This window comes from Neurospora tetrasperma, assembly GCF_000213175.1.
Source record: "Neurospora tetrasperma FGSC 2508 unplaced genomic scaffold NEUTE1scaffold_1, whole genome shotgun sequence".
In the NCBI taxonomy this organism is placed as follows: Eukaryota; Fungi; Ascomycota; class Sordariomycetes; order Sordariales; family Sordariaceae; genus Neurospora; species Neurospora tetrasperma.
The window spans coordinates 4005234-4028903 of record NW_009799099.1 but is presented as its reverse complement, the minus strand read 5'-3'; the positions used below and the strand labels follow the sequence as shown (position 1 = coordinate 4028903).

General features: G+C 52.0%; 7 protein-coding genes across 7 annotated transcripts; 5 read left to right on the top strand and 2 right to left on the bottom strand.

The window, feature by feature from the left end:
* Positions 1-136: 136 nt before the first annotated feature.
* NEUTE1DRAFT_77014 (uncharacterized protein) lies at positions 137-1549 on the top strand (the record flags this gene model as incomplete). The annotated part of the gene is made up of 2 exons (XM_009849998.1): positions 137-778; positions 860-1549. The coding sequence occupies 2 exons, from the start codon at positions 265-267 to the stop codon at positions 1453-1455; spliced, it is 1110 nt and encodes a 369-aa protein (XP_009848300.1).
* Positions 1550-1630: 81 nt separating this feature from the next.
* Positions 1631-2278, bottom strand: NEUTE1DRAFT_77011 (uncharacterized protein; the record flags this gene model as incomplete). The annotated part of the gene is made up of 3 exons (XM_009849997.1): positions 1631-1865; positions 1934-2036; positions 2102-2278. 3 exons carry the CDS (start codon positions 2150-2152, stop codon positions 1786-1788), a joined length of 234 nt encoding a protein of 77 aa, XP_009848299.1.
* A 480-nt stretch (positions 2279-2758) lies between these two features.
* NEUTE1DRAFT_120221 (uncharacterized protein) lies at positions 2759-5734 on the top strand (the record flags this gene model as incomplete). The annotated part of the gene is made up of 1 exon (XM_009849996.1): positions 2759-5734. The coding sequence occupies one exon, from the start codon at positions 2759-2761 to the stop codon at positions 5564-5566; it is 2808 nt and encodes a 935-aa protein (XP_009848298.1).
* Positions 5735-5857: 123 nt separating this feature from the next.
* On the bottom strand, positions 5858-8256 carry NEUTE1DRAFT_120220 (uncharacterized protein; the record flags this gene model as incomplete). Its single annotated transcript, XM_009849995.1, has 3 exons — positions 5858-6530; positions 6594-7920; positions 8092-8256. 3 exons carry the CDS (start codon positions 8167-8169, stop codon positions 6097-6099), a joined length of 1839 nt encoding a protein of 612 aa, XP_009848297.1.
* Positions 8257-10045: 1789 nt separating this feature from the next.
* On the top strand, positions 10046-11270 carry NEUTE1DRAFT_144445 (uncharacterized protein; the record flags this gene model as incomplete). Its single annotated transcript, XM_009849994.1, has 2 exons — positions 10046-10265; positions 10450-11270. 2 exons carry the CDS (start codon positions 10216-10218, stop codon positions 11159-11161), a joined length of 762 nt encoding a protein of 253 aa, XP_009848296.1.
* Positions 11271-16931: 5661 nt separating this feature from the next.
* On the top strand, positions 16932-17312 carry NEUTE1DRAFT_35762 (uncharacterized protein; the record flags this gene model as incomplete). Its single annotated transcript, XM_009848819.1, has 1 exon — positions 16932-17312. The coding sequence occupies one exon, from the start codon at positions 16932-16934 to the stop codon at positions 17310-17312; it is 381 nt and encodes a 126-aa protein (XP_009847121.1).
* Positions 17313-22786: 5474 nt separating this feature from the next.
* Positions 22787-23104, top strand: NEUTE1DRAFT_135159 (uncharacterized protein; the record flags this gene model as incomplete). The annotated part of the gene is made up of 2 exons (XM_009849993.1): positions 22787-22972; positions 23033-23104. The coding sequence occupies 2 exons, from the start codon at positions 22787-22789 to the stop codon at positions 23102-23104; spliced, it is 258 nt and encodes an 85-aa protein (XP_009848295.1).
* Between the last annotated feature and the right edge of the window lie 566 nt (positions 23105-23670).

Here is a 23670-nt window from a genome sequence, read left to right as displayed (position 1 = left end):
CCAGTGGTCCGTTGCTGACCGGCGGACAACCTGGAATTATTGAATTGCCAGCAAAGCGCAAAGTGGCATCTTCCCCGAGAAGGTCACATCTGATTTCAAACAATCCATCTGGAGCTTTGCCAATTTAGGATACCTTGCCCATTATCTTGAGGTCCCTTTGCCACCAACACCTCACGCCTGTTGGTCCTTTCTTCCCTTCTTCTCCAAGACAATCTTTAGAGCGTTTGCGATCAACAACTTCATCCACACGCTTCTTCACACACCATGGTCCTTCTTAAGAGCTTGGTGGTAGCCAGCTTGGCTGCTGCCGTGGCGGCCAAGTCTGCCGTCCTCGACCTTATCCCCTCCAACTTCGACGATGTCGTCCTCAAGTCCGGCAAGCCAACCCTCGTCGAGTTCTTTGCGCCCTGGTGCGGTCACTGCAAGAACCTCGCCCCCGTCTACGAGGAGCTTGCTACCGCTCTCGAGTACGCGAAGGACAAGGTCCAGATCGCCAAGGTCGACGCCGATGCTGAGAGAGCGCTGGGCAAGCGTTTTGGTGTCCAGGGGTTCCCCACCCTCAAGTTCTTTGATGGCAAGAGCGAGCAGCCGGTAGACTACAAGGGCGGACGTGATTTGGACAGCCTGTCTAACTTCATTGCCGAGAAGACCGGCGTCAAGGCCAGGAAGAAGGGTTCTGCTCCTAGCCTTGTTAACATCCTTAACGATGCCACCATCAAGGGCGCCATTGGCGGCGACAAAAACGTCCTGGTTGCTTTCACTGCTCCCTGGTGCGGCCGTACGTAACCTTCAAACCCTTTTTTTTTGTTTTGTTACTTCTATCTTTGACCGAAAATGATTAGAACTAATAAACTCCCAGACTGCAAGAACCTCGCTCCTACCTGGGAGAAGCTTGCCGCTACCTTTGCCAGCGACCCGGAGATCACCATTGCCAAGGTTGATGCCGATGCGCCTACCGGCAAAAAGTCCGCCGCCGAGTATGGCGTTTCCGGTTTCCCCACGATCAAGTTCTTCCCCAAGGGAAGCACTACCCCCGAAGACTACAACGGCGGCCGCTCCGAGGCTGATCTCGTCAAGTTCCTGAACGAGAAGGCCGGTACCCACCGTACCCCCGGTGGTGGCCTTGATACCGTTGCTGGTACCATTGCTGCCCTCGATGAGATTGTTGCCAAGTACACCGGCGGCGCCTCCCTGGCTGAGGTTGCTGAGGAGGCTAAGGAGGCCGTCAAGAGCCTGAAGAACTCTGCCGAGCTCAAGTACGCCGACTACTACCTCCGCGTCCTCGACAAGCTTAGCAAGAGCGAGGGTTATGCCACTAAGGAGTTTGCCCGTCTGGAGGGCATCCTCAAGAAGGGTGGTCTTGCCCCGGCCAAGGTTGATGAGCTTACCGTCAAGGTCAATGTTCTCCGCAAGTTTGTTGAGAAGGCGGCTGAGGAGGCTAAGGAGGAGCTCTGAATGTACAGCTAATCGCTCAACACCCCTTGAAGTTGTAGCTGGCTGCTTGTAATAATAGATCCAATTCTGAATAAATGAACGTTTGGTCCTAATGCATGTTTCGCCAACTTGTTGCGGAAGTGACAGTGAAGGAGAGACATGTCTTAGCAGCTCAACATGATCATGGTATACTGTACGTGAACTGCTCTACCCGCGTAGATATTAGTTTAGACGCCTGCTATGTATAAGACCCAAACTCCATCGCCCTAAAATGTCTTGACCCACACATGACGCTCGCTCAACCCGACTCCTTTTCGCACGTGGGTTGTTTACTTGCACGACGAAACAAAATCAGGCTGGCCCGTTTGGCTTCTCTTTTCCGGCCATTATTTGAGATTCCAAATTATCTAGACGCCTCGACATCTCGTCCACTGACCCAACCTGTTAGCATTCACGGACTTCACAGACTTCAACTAGCAATCAGCATCTAAACTCTTACTCTTGGCGAAGATCTCGCTGGAGACACCAGCGAACTTGTTCGAGAGTGTATTTAGAAGGTCTTCAAGCTGAACAGAGAGCTCTTGACGGGCGTCATCCGCCGACTAGAAGATGTGGTCAGCAAGAGTGAACTATCGTGATAAAGATCTGGAGACAGTGTCCGACTTGCGTTGGTCGCTGTTGGGCTCGTGGTGGTGTTGGCCTCGCCGTTTTCAGACATTGTGACTTGTTCTGGAATAATTTCGTAGTTTCTTGTACAAACACTGATCGAATGAATCAAAGCTTCTCCACGGTGTTTGACAGATGGGTTTGTGAAAGCGATTCAACAGTTGACGTAGACTTTGGGTGTTGATGTTGGAAAAGGGATGAGCACCTTGAGGGCAGCGGATGATTTCCACTTCCATCATTCCCGTCCGCCTGGATGCCCGGGTCGCGGAAGGTTCAGGGCGCCGGTAGAAGCATGCAACTGGACGCACTGTCCCTTTACTGTAAATCAGCGGGGTTCAGCAAGTACACTATGCACTAACAATACCCTGCCTGGAGCTGTCATCGGTCGCCTCCATGCTCCATCACCACCGCGGCCGAGCTTCCCCATTCCTCCGTAACCAAACAACAACAATTTTTTGTCGTGACGTGGCGTGCAATGATAATTACATTATACCAGATATTACAATCCAACTAAGGTCATTGCATACGAAACATTCTCGCCGCCCAACGATGCTCCCCTGAGCTTCCTCTACTAACATTTGAGGCCTAATAATCAGACGACAAAGCCACCAACTTCAAGGGGATATGAAAAGATGACAAGGCGCGACAACGTTCCGCAATGCCTTCTCAAAACTCAGATGTCAGAGCTCTACTGATAGTCCTCATCCTTCTCTGGATATTCTTCTCCCCGGAAAGTAGCGATCCCGCCAGTTTGACGCCGCCTGAAATCGCCCACGCACGAGAAGCTCGTTTCCAGGGTGCCCTCGATGTCCTAAACACCACACGATGGGGTGATTTCGCTCCTGATGCACCGTCGTCGACCTCGCCGCGGCCTCCTACCGAAACCGATGAACCAGCTGGCGAAATTGGAAAGGGGAATGGCGATAATCATGAACAGGGCCTTCGGTTTCTGAACATTACGGGGTTCAGCCAACTTGATGGGAAGGGGTATGCGTGGGAAGACCTCGGTCGGTTCAGAAATCGCTGTCGCGAATGGAGTCGGAACGCTTTCCCCTCAGCCGCCACCGTTGGCCCGCTGGACGATGATAGCTGGGAGCCCAGTATGGTGGGTGGGACATGGAAGAATGCTACGGGCACTCTGCATGGCACTTGGGTACGACGACCGGGAACCGTTGTCAGACAAGCCGCGGAATATAACCTCAGTGCCATTGCGCCAGGGGCGACTTGGCCTAGTAGCCTTGGTGAATGGGGTAGAAACATCACCGGTGACCATGGCAAGATTGAGTTGCGCATAGACGAGGATGAAGGGGATGGGGTTTACGAAGAGAAGGTCGAGGGCAAAACTTCAAGGGGTGCAAGTCTGGCGAGGGAGATTCAAGCCGTGGCTACGATCCAGGATGATGCAAGCGAGGCTAGCAGCTGGAGCTTGTTACTCCACGGTGTTCACTGGCCACGGCAAGGCGCTATTCTTTTGACCACCAGCAGCGAGAAGTTTGACGGCATTTTCGGCCTTCCCCATCTGGCGCCAGGCCCCAGCTTCTTCCATACCGGCCAGCATTTGCTGAATGAGACGCTGGGTAAAATCATTCAAGCCAGGAAGAAGAGCAAATATGGCTTCCCAGGCAACCCATGGGGCTCGAGGATGGAGGACGACGACAGCTTCCCTGCACAATGCGAATATGTCATGTACCTCCAATTGCAACCGCTAGAGTTCTCTCGTCGGTACGAATCTCCCCAGCTGCTCGAATCCTACATCGAGGAGCTTGAGCGCGAGTTGCGCCATCCCACAGGAGCGCCCATTGGTAGGATTCCCGATCTGCGTGCGTCTATGGTGGCATGGTCTCCCGACTGCTCGTTTTTCCTGGAGTCCAAGGGCCCGCCCGAGTTTCCTTCGGTCGACGGAGAGCATCTTGTCGGCATGAAGGAGGCCATGTTCACCTACACGGCCAAGGAATGGTTGATTGCGTTTGCTGCTGTCATGTTGGGTCAGATTTGGCTCTTCAAGGAACAGATGAAGCAGTCAAATACGCCGTCTACTACCGGGCGGGTCAGCTTCTGGACAATAGGCACCATGCTATTTGCCGATGGCATGATCTTTGTTACTGCTTGTGCTTGGAGTCTCAACGCGACAATAACACTGCTACCCTGCTTGCTCGTCACATTTGCGGCCTTCATATCCATGTTCATTGAAGGCGCCTTTTTGTCTGAAGTCTGGAAGATTCAAGAACCGGAGAGGAGGATTCGTGAGCGTGAAAGAGAACAAGCTGCTGCTGCTGCTGCGAATCGTAATGCCTCATCATCATCAACAGCATCCACAGCACCGCCGCCAATCACTCAACCTCAGCCACCCACAACACAGCCAGCTCCTCCTCCTCCTCCCTCTCAACCTCGCCAACCCATCATCGTCCCCTCAGACGGCGACATCGACGAAGCCGAACAACTAAACAACCTCCTCTCCGGCGCCTCCGCCCTCCCCCTTCCCGCCACCGCTCGACAACCCGGTCAGCCAGCACCCACAAACGAACCGCGCCCACCAACCCCCTTCAGCACTATCACCGGCCGCTTCGTCCTCGCCGGCCTGTTCCTCCTCTTCATTTCAGCCGTCGCCACCTCCTGGCCCTCGCACATCCGCTCCTTCTACGTCAACACCCTCTCCTTCCTCTACCTCAGTCTTTGGACGCCCCAAATCATTCGCAACGCGCAACGAAATTCCCGGCAGGCGTTTTCCTGGCGGTTCATGATCGGCCAATCCCTTTTACGTCTCTTGCCGTTTGCGTACTTTTTCTTAAGGGAAGATAACGTCCTGCTAGCTGACCCGGACCCGTTTGCGTTTTTGGTCTTGGTGGCGTGGGTGTGGATCCAGCTTTGGGTGATATGTGCTCAAAGTATACTTGGGCCGAGGTTTGGAGTGCCCAAGGGATGGGTGAGGGAGGCGTGGGATTATCATCCTGTTTTGAGAGATGATGATCTAGAAGGTGTTTCGTTACCTATCGGTCTGGCGAGGACAGGGACTGGGTTGTCGTCGTCGTCATCGTCGTCATCGCCGACTGAGGAAAGGGTGAGGGAAAGGGCATGGAGTGTGGTTTCTTTGGGTGGTCCTGCTGCTGCTGCCGCTGCTGCTGCTGAGACAGGCGAAGGCAGTGCCGCTGTTGCTACCGGTAGTGCAGGAGGCACAAGAAATCGTGAACGAGAAAAAGAAAAAGAAAGAGAAAAACAAAAAGGCGTCACCATGCGATCTGTCGACTGCGCCATTTGTCGCGAGTTGTTGGAGGTGCCTGTGTTTAACAATAACAAGGGCAGCGGTGGCTCCTCGGATTCAGCGGCGTCGGGCATCACGGGTGTGTTTGCGAGAAAGGCCTACATGGTTACGCCGTGTAGACATATTTTCCATACGAATTGCTTGGAAGGGTGGATGAAGTATCGGTTACAGTGTCCGATTTGTAGAGAGGAGTTGCCGCCCTTGTAAGTTGTGTAGTTAGCTCGGGTGTTTGTTGGGAAAACATCGGGGGAAGTATTAGTTAACGGGTATAGTCTATGGGTAGACTGCAGTGTGCTGGTATATGTACAGTACCATTGTGGAAAGGTTCAAAGTTGGAAAGCGTTATAGATTATCTGACAACAATACATATAGAACATGAATAAGGTCAGAGCAGAGGCATGGCCCATCAGCAGCGTTTGATTTCAGAACCTCATTACAGAGCATTGCTCTCAGCAGATTCGTGAATGGTAGGAGGCCATCCTAAAACACTGTGTGTAGCTTCTGGAACAGCTGTAAGCACGGTTTTCAAGCTCCAGCAATTTTCTTTATTTCATCTTTTTATGTTCTTGACAACGCCGAAGAAGGAAGCCACTCGCTAGGTACAGTTCGCTGAGTTACAATTTGCTTTTTCCCCGACAGAATGCTAGCTTGTAATATCCCACAAAAGGAATGAGGTATACATAGCATAGACAAACGTGATTCCGTCCCTACCGTCAAAAAGACAGGTCAAGAGTATTCTACGTAAAGCTCTTCTGCTTCTGCCTAGTATTCCAACCAAGCTTCGCATTGATACTCTTGATCCATTCTTCACTCCTCCTCCCCTGTGGCTGAACGCTGGCAAACGGGTACCTGCTCGCGCTGATAGTCACGTAATCGCCCGGTCTAAGCTCGATACGCTCGCGGCCATCGAAACTCGCCCAAGAGCCGGTCCGAGCATCGTAGGGCACGCCAATGCGAAGTACGATGGTGTCGGGTAGGATGATGGGCCGAAAGGAGAGCGTGTGCGCACACATAGCGGTCACGAGCATGACGGGGTTTTCGGGATGACAGAGAGAGCCACCGGCGGCGAGGTTGTAGGCGGTTGAGCCGGTAGGAGTGGAAACGCAGATACCATCGGCGTTGACGGAGGTGAAGTGCTCGTCATCGCCGAAGATTTCGATGTATGACATTGCTTGAAGACACAGATTAGTTATATGATCCCTGATGTGGGTGAGGTGGAAAAATGACAACTTACTTGGATTGGGTCCTCTATCCACCACCACCTCGTTGAGCACGCACCATGTGCCGTCTGGTCGATGGGTTCGTTCATCATCCTTTTCCTCACCGATGAGGTCTTCTACGAGATCTCGTTTTTCTTCTTCCTCTTTCTCTTCGCTTGGATCATTCTCGTCCTGGCAATCATGACCATCTGTGCCGCCCTGTTCTTTGTCTGTTTTATTTGAGACCATTTTTTTGTCAGAGTCCCCCTCAACGAGTTTCCTTTTGTTCGTCTGACTTCGCATGACGGTTCCTTCGAACCTTAGCCTCAAAGCCACGTTGACACCTTCTGTGAAGGCGGCTGTCAAGGTCTCGTGATAGTGATCAAAGTCAAACTTGGTCAAAAACCCTAGGCTCCCCAGAGAAAAGCTCAGAACAGGTGGAACGATGCGCTGGAATAACCAACTCGCAAATAGTACGGTTCCATCACCGCCGAGTGTGATGACAAAGTCGGCCGTCTGCGGCCTGGCACGACACAATTCCTCGTCCCAATAGCGTAGACGCTCAGATATGTCATTGCCGGCTTCCTCTGAGATCTCGCCAGACCCAACGTAATCCCTGCGGATCTCTTCGATCAGACCGGGTGCATCAAGCTTTTTGTTGCAACGCAAAGCCTTGTCAATGTAGACAGTGTAGCGCACGTCGCGTTCCTTATCCAGTAACCACCGGATCAAGGCGCGTGTCTTGGGGATTAGTTCCTGGTCATACGGCTTGGTGAGCACGAAGATGGTCTTGATCTTGAACTTCAAGCGCACGCTGCTCAATCGCCGACTCAGCTCCCGGACTCCCCATGCCATTTCACTCAATTGCTTCTTGGTGAGGAGCCTGCTGTACTTTTCCTCTGGGTCTGTGTTTGGTGCTTTTACGATCTCACTTTTCCATTCCTTCTCATCAACCTGACCAGCATCGCTAGTGTCGCTCGAGTTGGCGTTGGCCATCGAGCACTCCCGGGCACGCACATTGGTGGCAATGTTACCGAGAGTGCTCGAGAAGCCTTTTGGGTCGACCACCTGGTCCTGGCTATTTTCACGACTAACTTGGACGGCATCATGGGCAATGTCGGTCAAGCCCCTTGTGATGGGGTTTCGGGTCTCGATAGGGGTTGTGCTCGTACTGGCAGTGCCATCAACCTGTCCATCTAGGGTATTTTGCCGTCTAGGGGGTCGTCGCTGGGCGTCGAGAAACTGGTGGACAAGGCATTCCGTTCTGGCCGGCTGTGATCGCCGGAGGTGAAGAGGAACGCGGGCATCGCTGTTTACTAGAGAGCTCTTGCGCCGATAGGGACTAGATGGATCGAACGAGACCTATGGAGGGCAAATGGGCCATAATTCAGCTGGTGCGCTACTAGGCAACTGGGCAGCAGGCAGAAGAGGAGTACGAGAATCCAAGGGGACGAAGGGAGAACATAAGGCTGTGCTTCTCGGTCATGCTCGGCATGGATGGACGCGGGGTCTGGAGTGCATTGGGTTCCCTACCTCAAGCGCATCCTGGTCCTCTTCACTTGAACTGGAATGGTCATCCTTCTCAGGCTTCCTTTCGCGATCCGGAGCCATTATCCTCAATCATGAAAGCTCCGTTGCTCTGATTATCCTGCCTCCTTCCGCTCGCTATGCTCGCTCTCGGGGGCTCGGGGTCAGGTCGGTCCTTTCCACTCGATAGAGGTATCGTTCGACGTCAATCAAGACTACTGTGTAGGTGCGTACGGGTGGGTGCCTCGAGGTACTTTGGCGCAGCAGGTAGTAAGAGTACTTTCGGAAGAGCTGGGTTGAGTGGCTCCGTCCGTGGCTCCAGCATGCAGACTGTAACTGGTCGATCATCCACCGCTGGCTGGCCAACGGACAATGTTGTGGGTGACGATACTTGCACTTGTAAGACTGGGTCGCAATCAATGGATGCTATGGACGGGAATGGAAAATGCTACCGGTTCGACCTGTCGTTGTGCCGCGCAAAGAGGTAGTTGTGGTGGTGGGCTGTGTGGGCATCATCGATGCACTGGAAAGACGGGAACTCGAGTCACGATGTTGCTACAAGTTACTTTCTCCCACTGATCGTGGTGCTCCCTCCTTCTTGCCATCCAATCTGTGGAAAATAAGAAAAAAAAAAATAGACGAGCGTCCGTCCTGAGTCAGCCAAGTCAAGAGCCGTCATCGCAGTGGTAAGGCGGGGGTAAGTGGTGATGTCTACTTGTAAGAACCGGCAATACGTCATCGGCTGTGGCAGCTGTAACGGGAGATAAGATCTCACCACAGCGTGCGCAGGACAGCTGTCTGGACTTGATCGTCAAACTAATCCAAATGGAATGTGCGAAGCATTGGGATTGATCTACAGTATAGTACATCAATATGTACTCGGCATCAATTCGGCGAACCGAGTGAATTGTGAGACAGGTTGTATTTTTGGCCGACAGTCAAAACAATCACACGGCTGTGGAGGGGTTATGGTAGAGATTCGCTAGGAGGGGAAACTGGATCTGCCCCGATAATTAGTTATGCCTTTCTGTTGCAGTAATCCCATGGGCCCAGGTCGCCTCGCACGAGCATTACCAAACAGCAACAACACCAGGCAAAACATCGGCCAGGGTCACGACGGGCAGACAGACCTCACGCAGTTAGAATACCTATGTACCTACCTCTACACAATGCCCTGTGTCGATAACCACCATGCTTGAAGCCACCGTGGAAAGCAACCAACCACTAGAGGTACCTACCTGTTCCTCACCAAGGCCCCCCGCCCCTCCTTTATACCAACTCTGATAATGGCCTCAATTTTCATGCGAACCAACCATGGAAGCCCGTGGTGGGACCGACATGTGTTGCTTACATCCCGGAACACGGACGATTCTCTCCAACCGATGTTTCCATCGACACGACGGAACACGAAGAGGCCTTACCAACCTGCCTATGAGCTGCATCAGCTTGTTGAGGTTGAGAAAGGATCTGCCACCCTTCCAGTCGTCAATCAATCAACAGGTGGAAATAATGGAAGGAAGGAGGAAATCCACCCACGCTGCATAGGTCATCACACCCCTCAAGCCACTCGGAGGTAGAAGCTGCGATTGTCCAGTCCATGCCTACGGTACCTCTACCAAACACTACGGTGCCCCACCACTGGATGGAAAGTGGAAGTCACTCCAGGGGTAAGTGGTGTACCTACCTCTAGAGTAGTGTAGTGTAGCTCTTTCTGCGCATCAAGTGTTCCTTCTTGCCCGCTAGGTTGTTCCTCAGCCTGTCCTCATCTTCCTGAGCCAACTTCGTTCACACAACTGAACCCGTCTATGGCTTGTCATTTCCGACTGTCTTGGTGGCTGTCAAACTATCCACGCCGGGCGGGTTACGGACGAAAGACACGAAACCCAACCAAGCCATCCCCCCCCCCCCAATACCTACTGTCCCCCAAGTTCCTTCTTGACCTCATCAAAACATACAACTTGGTAAGGAAGGCCAGCGGCTCCAAAGTTGGCGCCCATCCATAGTACCGTTACCTCAGTCAAACAATAGGTACCTCTGGTCGATACGCCTCAGACATATCGAATCCCTTACTTTGACACAGTTGCTCATCTCAAGCCAACAACAAGTCCAGAGACGGAGAAACATAGGACAATGAAGCACCTCATCCTAGTGGGGGCGTGCTATTTGGACACAATTCTGACGTGAGTCTCTCCATTTTGTCCAACATCCTACATAGCTCCCATACCTGTACTTTGGCCCTATAGCTGCCGGTTTGTTGCTGCTGGTCAGAGCTGTGGCTGTAATTGGCATGACCAGGATCGGAATCTGGATGTTATACTCATTTAGTTCTGTGCTCACACTTGAGATACCACGGCTTGCCTGTAGTGTTCCCCAGTTTCCCGAAGAAGACTCCAAGCTACGCGCAACGGCCTTGCAGGTGAGACGCGGGGGCAACTGTCCCAACACAGCCGAGGTTCTCCAGCAGCTACTCCTCTCAGGAGGTGGCCTGGATTCTTCATCAACTCAAAACCAACCAGACAGCGCCCCTGGTGTTGTTGCCGTTACACCGCCACCGTCACAACAACAACAGCAGCAGCAGCAGCAGCAGCAGCAGCTGAAATTACACTTGGTTTCTATCCTGCCCGATGTTGGGTCTCCCGCCATTCGCAAAATCCTGTCATCCTTTGCAACTCCTCCTGCTCCTCAGCCATCTCCATCTTACGACTCTGAGTCTCTGTCCGAGTCTGTGACCAGCGCCGCTTCTGCTACCGCTACCAGTGTTGACTTTAATCACTGTCTGTACCGCAAGGGGCACGATGAAGCAGCCAGTAGTTACATTATTCGCAGTGGTGCGACAGGCAGCCGGACCATTGTGAACTACAATGATCTTCCAGAGATGACAACGGACGAGTTTATGAATATCGCGGATGATTTCGTTTCCCTCCAGCATTACCACAGTGTTGATGGAAGCTCTAGGGGTTTCATTGGTGAGGATTGCTGGTGGCACTTTGAGGTAGGCTCAGCCATCCCCGTTATACACATGCTCGCAGGGCAGAGCCTACATGCTTTTCGTCCTGCTCCTTACTCTCTCGTATGACAAGTGCTATATGTCTCTTGATGAAGCTGTCGCTTTCGTTTGTCTCGCCGCATGTCTGCTCAGGGTCTTCCTTATATTAACACACAGACGGACTGCGTCTAAAGGGTCGAATCCCAGACACAACACTGCAATGTATCCGCTACCTACGCCAGGTCCTACCAGGAAGCACTATCAGCGTCGAGATAGAAAAGCCAGGCCGGGAGGGCCTTGCTGAGCTGGCCGCGGAATCTGACGTGGTGTTTTACTCCAAGAGTTGGGCAGAGGTAAGTCATATTATTTCCGTGTCACTCCATCCACTCATGGAGACTAGCGTGAGCATGCGTGGCGTGTGACATGCTACAGCACTTGAGCCTAGATTGCGCCCAGGGTGATATTCTGGTCTGAGTCCATGATACTAAAGCCTGGTCTTGTACCTCCGGTTGTGTAGAGCCGAGGATACACCAACCCAGAAGCTTGTCTGAGAGGCGAGCTGCCGAATTGCAAGAAAGCGTAAGTTTCGCTGCCCAAGAGCACAAATCCAAAGTCCGATAAGTATCGGGCAGAGGCAAAAGGCTGGCGCTGTTCTAACAAACACTCTCAATACCGCGCTATAGTTCTCTGATGCTGTGCACATGGGGATGTCAAGGGGCTGGTGCTCTCTTCCCTTCACCCGCCGGCACCGGCGGTGGCAACAATGAGCAAACAGCAGAAGTAGCAGAACCAGAATATCTGCACTGTTCTACAGCAGAGGTATTCGAGACCCAGATAATCACTGTAGTCGAGTAAGTCCCGTCTCTCATTCCTTTGTTTGATCGAGATGGGATGTTTTATTCATTTCTTCTCTCTGCTCCTTTCTACCTTGAACCTGGATTGGGCCCTGAAAGGAACAGAGTGAGTACCTGCCACAAGCGGCACACATCTGTACCCGTCACTGCAATTTATAAAGGTTCACGAAAGGGAGACAAGACAAGACATCATAGAAAAAGAAACATGTCGGTGTCGAATGAAGACCGAACGGTCCGAAACCGCCAACAACTCTGCATATAGTATTTTCCTTGTACATTTGTTTCCTTCCGTCTCTGCCAGGTATCAAGTCACAAAGGTGCTACACAATCCAAAAACGAACAAGTAGAAGAAGCCAAGTGGAAAGGAACACGACCAGTATACGCGGTAGCCAAAGCGGAAGGATATAAGCACGGCTAACAAAGTCAACCCATCACCCGATTACAGTACAATCGGCGCAGGAGATACTTTCATAGCCGGCATATTGTACGGTTTGTTGATGGCCTCGCCGAATGCAACCGCAACCGCAACTGCAACCAAAAACCGATCCTGGATCCAGTCCACGAGTCAAAAGGAGAAGAAGAAGCTTTTGGCCTTTGCCGTGAGACTGGCTACCCAGAAGGTTCAGATGGAGGGATTCAACGGGATTGTTAAGGGATGGTAACTGTCACAGGATGCGGTGACGTTGGTTGTGTACCTAATTTGCACACTTGGAACTCCGTTGGCAAGCAAAACATTGACGATCTTTTGATAGTTTTCAGAGCTGGGCTGATAAGTTCACCCTAGGCAGCGATAGTGACCTACCTCATGTTCGACAAAGCCGATGGACAGCTACAGAGTGCATATCAATCACTATGGGCGGGTTCCTTCTTGCTTGTGATGATGATGGGCAGTTCCCGAACCCTCATGTGTAGAGATAGTCCTGACCAGCTTGTGCTTGGTTTGAGAATGATGGGAAATGAACGTGGAACTGTATAGTTGAAACCTGACTACTAACGCTTCATACACTGACTGACTAGGCCCTAAAGAGACGCCAGGCCGTGAAGAGAGAGAGAGCGTCGTCAAGAGAGAGAATCCTGTGACCAGGTGAAAGGAGAGGTGACTTGTACGTCGTCGTAACCGTGGTCGGCTTGTTGCATATTAAAAAGGAGGGAGGCACAGAGAAGACTTGTTGTAGTTGTTGTTGTTGTTGTTGTTGTTGTCTCATTAATCTTGTAACGAATTCCACGTGATAATGAATCGATGTGGTACATACCCTAGAATACCGTAGTTAGGTAGATTTGTAGGTAAGTAAGTACCTGCATGCGGCGGTCCCCATTCTTGGTGATTCAAAACGGTGACTCTGTGTCAGGTTGATTCTGGCTCAGAAAGAGGAGATTACGTTTGGATCAAAGGTACAATGAGAGAGGGACGACTCCCTGGCGAGACTTGGTAGGAGCTTAGCTTGGACCTGGGGGTAGGTACGTGAGTACGAAGGTACTTTCCGGCGATGGGGATACACCGTCGTAAAGGGAAGGCTTGTTGTTTGTCTCCTCTTGTTGTCTGAACAGATGTAGGACGATGGGAGATTAGGGTCAGATTCCGGCCCACGTAGTGTACGTAGGTAGGCGTGAGGGTGGGCATTCCGAATGGAAACATGGCAACATTCATGTGTCAGGATGTAAGGTAAGCAAACTATATAAGACACTATGCTTTGGATGTACTTGAGGCGCGAGTTCAGCTTCGGTTTCTTTGTGATGAATGTACTGTAATGTGTAAGGTGGTTAATGGACATGGACTGTGTGACTCCATAACATGAAATTATACTACATATGTAGCCCGTGAACTGACGAGGTAAGTGGGTGGAGGAATTCTATCCTATGCATAGCGAGGAGGCTGATAATACCGGCGAAGAGACCATGAGACATCGTAGGTAAGGGTAGCTAATGCCTTTTCTTTTTTTCATCTTGAGAGGTCCCAACCATCCAGGTTCACGATGTTGGATTCAATATTTGGGATCGTCTTCATGCATAGTACTCTTCTTTTCTTTTTTTCACGCCATCTTACCATGTTGCGGTGCTCATTACTGCGTAGATAGGTACTTGCTTTGCTTTCTAGATTAGGACAAAGTTGTTCGAAGGATGCTGCTGCTGTTGGCTGACTAGGAGGCGACGTCAACGAGAACGGCAACGGCCGTCCGATATCTGATGCAATAGGAGTATGCGGTACCGTACAGTACACATATAGGTCTCGGGCCATTGTGATTGGACGCGCTTCAGAATGGCTCGGTGGCTCGGTGGCTTGGAGTTTGGGTTTCCCACCCTTCCCCCCATTAATCCATCCTACCCAATCCCACGATGAAATGTATGCTGTTTGACTCTTGTCTGACCCTTTGACGGAATGTCTCCCCGTGGGCTTCTGTTTGGCCTCACCCGCACCCCCCCATGGGCATGGCCTCCCTGTGTGTGGGCTTTGGCCTCCCCCGTGGGTTGGACAGGCGGTAGGGCTGACTACCGAATCGGAGAAAAAAGGAATGAACCCACTGGGAAACGAATGAGGTTGCGCCTACGTGTTGTACACAGTAGTAGTGTATGCAGTTGTGCCTACAAAGAAACCTATTGGTCGTACAAATTGTATCTTTTATTTCCTGGTACGTCCAGTGGTCTCAACACAAGAATCTTTCCATTTAGGGAATCGCTCACAGGGAGTCGTTGAGCCGAACCATGAGGCGCCGCATACAGTATGGAATGGTAGCCTAGAGAGCTTGGCCTCACCTTGGCACTGTATGGGGTGGTATCTTATGCATGCCATATCCTAATTCGGATGGGCCGAAAAGAGGAACCTACCGGTTGTGTGTGGTGGGTGTGAAAGCTGGCGGGAAGGGGAGAAAGCTGCCGAATGAAGAGAAATATGCCAAGTTCATACAAAAGTGGCTTGAATCGTGGTAACGTACCTATAAACCAAGACCTAAAGAAGCGGTGAGTGAACCGAGGGATCGTGGATGATTTCTGCCACGACCACCCCCAACAAAAAGGTAGCGTAGCGTGCTGTACATTTATAGCACCCCAGCATCTCGTCTACCCGTTCTGCCATTTTAGAGTAGTCTGGGAATCTGGGGGTTTTAGCGAAGCGCCAGTGGTACCCCAAAACAAGCAGCAAGTTGTGGATCGTCTACAACGGCTGGAAGGGATTTCGTTAGCCCGCTGCTCCGTGCCTCTCTGGTCATGGCCAGCAACTTGCATGAAGACCACGGATCGGAACCCAGTGCGCCTAGTAAGTGCCTAACAGTCAATCTCTACTGTCCTGTGACAACCAGATATGCCCTTATCAACTGTGAAGCTGTTAAAGAAAGTACCTCGAAGGGGAAGATATGAGCCTGCGACAATCAACTCGGCTATTGCCTGCCTTGACATCGTCAGACACTCCACAAAGGTGAGCCCCGAACAACGCTGGCTTGCCCTAGGCGGATCTGTTACATCACGTTTTAATTTGGGCTGTACGTATCTGGTCTAAGGCAACAAGGTTGAACAGGTCGAAATATGAGCCATAAGACAGCTTGCCTGTTGATCGTCCAATGTCTTGCTGAGGCATCATCATGACTGTGGGGATGTATCGATACATGGACATTTCCGGTATCGAATGGGGAGGTGTGGTGTGGGAAGCCGATCCGCTGTTGCTGGTCTTTCAGGGGCTCATTGATGTCTCCGTAGTGTACTGTATGGCTGTAGTGTAAAGACGAAACAACCCCGGTAGCCCTCGGACAAGAGGGCGAGAGCTACTGACGAGTAAGGGGCCCCAATCGAGGTCTGAGAGTTATGTTTGCTCCATAATAAGCGTTCTCTGGAGACTCGAGATTGACGGCGCAACGGAGGACCAGCCCAGTTCTCTACTGGCTATGTGTGACGAAGTGATAGACGTGTTGTTGAGGGTCCACAGACAATGAAGCTATCTCGTCAAACTCGTCTCAGCAACAGCCAACTTTGGAAGATCCCATCTACAATCCCACTACATGTGTTGGGTGGGGGAGGTGTGGTCCGGGGCTCAAGGCGGGGAGAAAAGTGGCCGTCATGACTGTTCCAAAGTAGCCTTTGACCTGCTGGGAACTCGGAATGCCAGGCATTGCAGCCGATGGGCGGTCCACGTCAGGCAAAACCAGCTGGCTAGGATTTCCGTGTAGATTATGGCGTAACCTCTAGCAGGATATACTGGATAGACACTACGCTCAAGTGGATCGAATAGGTGCAAGGGAAAACTGACATCTCCGTAGTCGAGCATGATACCTATGGAGCACGACGGGCGGCGTCAGTGGTGGTCGTTGCTCCGCCCAGAGAAAGAGACTCTGATTCGTAACGGAGTCTCATCTGCAGGATACCTCCGTAGGAGAGCCGAAGCCAGACAGGCCAGGGAAAGCGAAGCAACCCCCTTTAAGATACGAACTATTGCTGACATGGGACCGTCGTATGTAATCTCGAAGAGGGAAATGTGCGTACCTGGAGTGTCATCCGATTGATAGGGCAGTTTCAATCCGACGGTCGAGCTTTTAGTGATGGGTATAAACTGGTGGTGATGCCGCCACATGCTTTTGGTAATGTATTGTAGTGGTTGTTATGCCGGCTGTGACTCGGGGTTTATCTGCATGCCTTCCAAAGAGCTGTTCGTACGTATCAGATTTCTCTGCCGCGGAAGCAACTCGCCATGCTTTTTCTGTGGATGGTGTCGTCTTGATTGACATCTCGGCGTCCGGTGAGCAGGCGTTCTTGACCCTTCTCATCCAAACATGCCAGCAATCCCTTGGTTCCAATATGGGAACCTCATTTGCCCACCGACAACAGGCAGCAAGCAGAAAGTGCCGTCACACCCTGTTGCCAACCTGAGGATGAGGCGCACAAAGCGCGCATCATGGTACAGTCGAGAACTGAGAAATGGTTGGCATGGACCGGGGCATCATCCTTCATTCAAGTCGCAGACTGTCGTAATCCGTTGCGCTCCTCACTTTTTGTGGTGCGCAAGTGAGAAAGCGTCCCGGTAGATGCACACCATCTCTTCTGTGACGGGATGGGTCCTGCGCGATACCGGAATTGGCCTGCTGATGATTGTGGTGAACTTGGAATCGCGGCTTCGGGTGAAGGCCACCAAAATAAGCGGCATCACAGGCTGCAACCGAGAAAGAGCGGCAGGTGGAGAGATGTCCTCGGACAAAGGCCAGCAATATCACTGCATATACCAGTTATGCCTGGGGATTTCCGCCCACGCCGTCCTGTCCTCCTCGCTTTCACCTCGGCCAAAGCGTGTGCGTGCATGGGCCCATCAGCAAGTGGAAACCGTCAAATCCAATCTCTTTGTCAACCCCTTCTTCTGCCCCAGGCAAGCTCTTCGGGTGCGCACGGTCGGATACAGCTGCACAACTTAATTATCCACGATACATACAGTGCGAGCCAAGCATAAGCCTACACAGTGAGTCGTGACATTTAGCTTTTCTTTTCGCCTAGTGTACCTTCGCGAATATGCGCTTGGCCGGCAAACCTTGCTATAATAAAAGGAGGTGCCAACGTTGCCCGTTTGTGGTTGCCATATCCACGGTTCCCAGCAGCCTGTCTTAGACTGATGAGCCTGGGCCTAAGAGCTGACTAAGGAGATCAGTTATAGAGTATTCAGCGTTCAAGGGCAACGACACAGATGATTCAGTTGTCGCGACTCTCTCGAAAAGCCCGGACCATGGAATTCACGAACTGCGTTGAGATCGAAGTTAAGTTTCTCAAAGCCTCCGGCGCTCTCAGCGTACGACGCTATGCTTAGTCCACTGCTTTGAATGTTGTCGATGGGGTACCATGTGACCCGTCATGTTCTGCATCGCTGCTTCAATATGCCGCATATTCCTTTACGGGCCCGGGCAACGAGGGCCACAACTGTGAAAGCAAATGGGTAGTCTACTGCGTATGCTTGAACAGGGTAGATGTGTTGACGGGAGAGGCGAGTCATCATGGACACGTATTCTTTCCGACGTATTACCGTCCTGGGCGTTAGCAAGGTTCTACATGCCATCCCGCTTTGCGTGTCTTGAAAGCAACCCCAAGCTCCTGCCCATCTAGGCCGAAACGACGAAGGCTCCGGGGGAATCATCATGTCGGACCTCTTCCACCATTAGCTACCAGAGGAGAGGATTGACTGGTATTGACGTCAATAGGCATCTATCAGGCTAATTCATGCCAAGTACGAAATGCGTGCACTACACATAACCCAAGGATAAGATAATGTGTGCCTACGATCTGTGTCGCAAAAGGCCTCCGCTAATGAGGGAGGACAGAGTGGGACAGACCCTTCACAGGCCGCATCTCGCGGCGTGGCAAATCGTTTGACCTAGGTACGCAGTCGCAGTACACTACTTCGCCCATGTTTGTCATCGCCAGCGATGTCAATGGTGATTGGGCCACTGTGAAGAGCAGCAACATCGTGAGTGAAGTGCATGCCGAACGCCAGTGTAATCTATCACACCAAAATCCGTTGTACACAGTACATACGAATTTCGAATCCTTCTGACGAGCAGGGGTGCTAAGAATAGTTAGATGGTGCACAATCCTGGGTCCGGGCGTCTCTGATTCAGTGGCTCTGGCCTCTCTGGTGGCTGGGCCTTGGACCGAAAAGCTGGTGTTTTAGTTCTCCCTGTTGTGGTGGTCTTGAGGGTTGTGCTGTTGTCTGGAAATGAGATGTCACACACTTGAAGCACCGACTCGCACCGCTCCGCAATATCCGTGATGGGTCAATCTACACTACCTCTGAAATGACAGGCGACTAGGCAGAGGACACAGACGTACCTAAGGTGGGAAGGAAGGGGTTTGTCACAGCTCGGCAAGACGCCAGGGTTCTTGGTAAGATTCGAAATTGAAAGCTCAAGGGTGACCGGGCTTGAGAGGGAATGATGGAGAAATAAGGCAAGATTATCTTTCTCAGTCTGGGACGAGTATGGTTGCAATCTGGCTGAATGTGATGATTGCCCCTCGCGAGGCCTTGTGGCATGCTCTGGTTTGCAATGCGTGAGAGGTCCTCTTGTCGGAGTCATGGGCAGCCGCAAAGTGGCAGCTGTGAGAGTGGATGATTACGTGTTGATATTGTCGAGTGGCTATCATGGTGTCAGAACCATTGAGCATTTGTCGATTTTTTGGGACGGCCCCGTCGATTGGAACGTCGGGTTGCATGGCTCGAGGGTCGGGTCTAGATGAGACTACCGAAGTGGGCTCCTGGATGGAAACGACACTGCTCTCCACAGGGACTGGAATCGGACTGGATTCCATATCCAGATGAGGAGCCTTGCGGGGCGATGCGCAGACGAAAAACGAAGCAAGGACGGAGGGGGAAGAAGAAATGTTTCTCGCTGTGGTGCGCGGTCAACGGTCGACCTCCTCACAAAGTTGCGGTACGAGTGGATGTCGTGGTGGGTGCGCAAGGTTCTGGTGTGAGATGCAATGGTGCAGTGGTGGGTTTTGGTCGTCGTAACAGTGCATAGTTCGAGACTGCAGGGAGACGGAAAAGAAAAGAGAAACGAGAAAAAAAAGTTTGAGCCCAAAACCATTCATCCAAGAGCCTCGCCCCACTGCGCCTTCCGTCGGCGCGACAAGGCATGTCGGGGCCCGGGACACTTGGCTTGACCGACCAATAATGGCGTGAGAAATCCCAGTCTTGGAAGGTGCGATCTGGAAGCGCGGCCCAATCGATCTATCACTGTATCGAAAATAGAGGTCGCTCAGTCACCACTGCGCTCGTGCACTGTTGTAGGGGAACCCACCAGCCTCAGCCAGGCACGCTCCAGCAGCAAGGGCATCGTGAACTCGACAGCAAATGATGGATGGTTCGGAGTTCAAAGAGCTTGCATGTGACCCCACAAAAGAAGTACGCTAGTAGGCGAGGGCGGTACCTAACGGCAGTCTTTTTCTACAAAGTACATAGTACACACACCACACTACACTACTCTAGGTACTTGGAGAAGACATGGATATGTGGCCCAAAACTGCCGTTGGCTGAGAACATGCTGCAGGCTGTGCTGCACGTAGTGACTTACCTACCGCAGTAAACGTTCAGCTAATTTTCGCAACTTGCTCTTTTTCGTGGATCAGGTAGACGAACAATGGTACCTACAGTAATGGTAGAGGCATCCGACATTCTGCGGATGGGTGGAAGTGCCTTTAATGAGTGAGGCAAGTACCCAGGGCACTGGCTTTCAGGGTGCGGTAAATCAAAACGGCTTCAATTCCAATCGTGCTCGAAGAGTACCTAAGGTACCTACAGAGAGGTACTTCTCTGGAGCTGTCCGCATACCCCTGCCCGTTTCATGCCAAGCTCATTCTGGAAATTTCTCATTGTGACCAACCACGCATCCTGCTCGGCAGGTAACATCCTTCTTTTTGGTGGAATGCACGGGTGGTGTGCCCGCGGCCTGTTTCAATGCTACCATGTAAAAAGATGTCCCTGCCTGCTCTTCCAATTCCTTCCCCTGTCCGAGTTGATCCCGAGACGGATGCCGTTGTCTGGTTTGCAGTCTCCCTTGTGTGGCTGTTCTCCCGGCGGTCTCCTTCGTCCCTTGCCTGGCCCTGTCCTTGAAATCACAAAAACGGAGATAGCTGCACGATGCTAGATATGACCACCACACGCAAGTGGAAGCCAAGCGGGGAGTAAGCACTGATCATGGCTGTAAAATAGGACATGAACATGCCACAGCACGCATACTTACTTATTGCCTGCAAAGAACACACCAACATAAAATTCATTTCCATACGAAGCATTGAATCCTGCATATATTTTCGTTCCCACCACACGGTTTATATCAGAAATGGCAATCTTCGACTTCTCAGAACCCCATTGTCAGCATCACTTGGTGCGTCCAAAACTGCGACTGCGTTTCTCCTTGGGAAACACAGTGCCTGAGCCAGCGACAAGGGAGTGAGTGCTGGGGCCCGGTTGATTGGGGAGATCTGCCTGACAAGGAACGAGATTGGCTATACATCCGATTCTTATCGGCGACCGACATGGAACCGGACTACGTAACGGTACCTTTCAGGCCGTCAAGTCTCGGCTGGAATATTACCAGACATACAGTCTTTACCCCTGTTTTTGCAACACAATTCCGGCAGCGATTTTTCCTGCAATAAGTGGGGGGTTTGCAGAAGGGGAATCTGGCGCACGGATCCAGAGCAGGTGTTCAGGCCACTGAGGGACCGTTGACCGATAGAAAAAGTGGGTCTTGAAGCCCCGATATAGGGGTATAACTGCCTACTCTGCCCCTTACCTATGCCAAAAACCCCCTGTTAACCCCCCTGGTGATGCAATTCCGGCCCGGCAGTGTTGCGAATAGCAGTTAGCAGTCCCAGTATGGCCGGGTTTTTAATTCTAGCAGTCAACAGGCGTTGCAATAAATGGGGTTTTAGCAACTGGGGGGAGGGGGGTTGCAACTGTAGGGGCCAAGACTGTAAGTCGTTACAAGTTCCGGCAGGATACACTGTTAGCTACGAGGAAAGAGGAAGGGAGCCCCACCTTCGTCTGGGACCTGAATTTCATGAAACTGCCCGCCCGTAGTTGTCGGTTGGGTCCCGCTCAACCCACGCGTCCCCGCCAATGGTACGCTCATAGCACAGGCCCTCGCCCAGCTTTTCCTCGTGAAGCGCAAAAGCCTTTTGATCATCCATCTCGACCTCCTAAAGTTCCTCCCACTCTAACTGCTTTCGCGCTCGTACACAGTAGTAGTTTGGGCCACCCAAGAACATCGACCCTGACCGCAGACGAGACGGCCGATGCCCGAGTTGTCTTGTGTGCAGGCCTCGCTAAAAAGAACACGAACCGTATCCCCACCAGACTGGTATCGCCTTTTGTTGGGTTGATCGGGGCTGATGTGGTTGATGGCACCTTCGCTGTGGTGCCTCTACTACCTACGTACATGGAGCTCGCAGGCCGTGGGGAGGCGAGTTATGTGCTAGCAGATGGGAGGAAGGGCTGCGCAAAGTCGCCGCAAAAATCAGGCAGCTCAGACCTTCTGTCAACCCTCCAACTACCTAGGAAAGCATCATGCGTATGCGCAAATTTTCAAGCCACAACCGTCAGATCAAGAGCGAAGAGCGGAAGCAAGTAGCACTAACAAACCGCCGCAAAGAGCCGGCTAGCTCCAAAGTAGAAGATGTTGCCAAACCAGCCTGAGGGTTGCGGAGAGCAAAACCCGAATATCAAGGTACATACCTCTATGTACCTATTCTTGTACACCACCATCAAACCGCTTTCGGCCGTGGGCTTTGCGTTGGTTCTACACTACTATGGATGTATGTGCGAATTATCATGATGCCGTAACCTGGACAGCCCCATATTGGATAATCACGGTATCCACGACTTCTCCGCGAACTGGAGCAAAGATCCAGCAGTATTCACTATAGCAGCGGCGGTAGGGCAAGTTTCGGCCACTGTCACGGCCCACGGAACAAGACAAATCAGGAATCTCCAGACACATCGCACCTGTCTCGCGCGCTCACGATCACATCCCTCTCGCCGGCGTCAGGAGGCATGTGGGCACTGGACATGCTTTCAACACCACCATCCGCTTTTTTCGGTGCAACCCTTCTCTGTGTCGACAAAAGAGGGCAAAGAACGACAATCTAAAACGCAAAAGCCCCAAAATCCTGCGCTACTGCTTTTCGTGCCAGCGCTAATTATGACCCTCTTCCTTTCTGACCGACCCCGGCAGAAGTTTTGCTGGCTTACCACTGGTCACCACGATCAGGTAAGGGGTGTCTCTAGTGGGCACACGACGCCGAACACTGGATTCCAACAGGAAGTTGAATGCTGGGACAGATTTCGATACGTTACGGATACAGGCCCGGCTCACGGGGGAGAGGCTGCAGAAAGGACAAGATGCGCGTATTTGCAGGGCATGGCTGTGGAAACCAGGATGTTGGACCATTTGAGCCGCGCCGCAGGACCCACAACCTGGAGCAACACATCAGGGCCAGGCAAGCCAGCGAGGGTTTGAAGGCAGAGGAGACACAGGAGAGGTCACACACATCTCTCTACGGAAACACCCACGCTGAGAATACTTCGGTACGTTGATCCTGGCTGATCCTCTCAAGGCTATGCGACAGCCACTCAAATCCCTCACAGACCTTCGCATGCGTCTTGGCTACTCTTCCCACACCCCCATTTTTCCCTCACGCACACCCACTATCGTTTTAAGGCGCACCATTGCATTGGGTGCATCAGTGCAAAGACTGGCTTTCAGGGCGGTGTTCAGTTGCTCTCCGCTCGCATCGGTACCCGGGCAGGTACGTACCTCCCTTTTACACGCGAGCATGGTCATGGGCTTTGAAAATGGAAGCCATTCTTTTCTGTCAGACTCCACGGCAACTGAAAGTCATGCAGTCGACCAATCTGTTGCGACCCCTGCTCCCTGCCCACCACAGTCAGTCGCATACACAGTAAAGGGACGCGGCGGCGGGCGGCCATTATTATTCCCTCCACAGAACAATCCCTCCTTGCTGTTGGACACTCCGCGCGCACAGGTGGCTCAGGTGGGTACCTTTACGCTGTGCACTACAGTATCGCCCCCTGATTTTGCATGTAATCCTGCACCAAGAAAGTTATGCACTAAATGGCGGATATGCAGTTCCTAAAATGGCGCTAGGCTCAAATAGGCAGCCGGCCTGTGGCCGAGATGCCAAAATCCAACCCCGTACTATAAATTTCTCTACTCAAGACCAAATCTATAAGTGCATACGCACCAAAAATTGTCCGAGATCAGT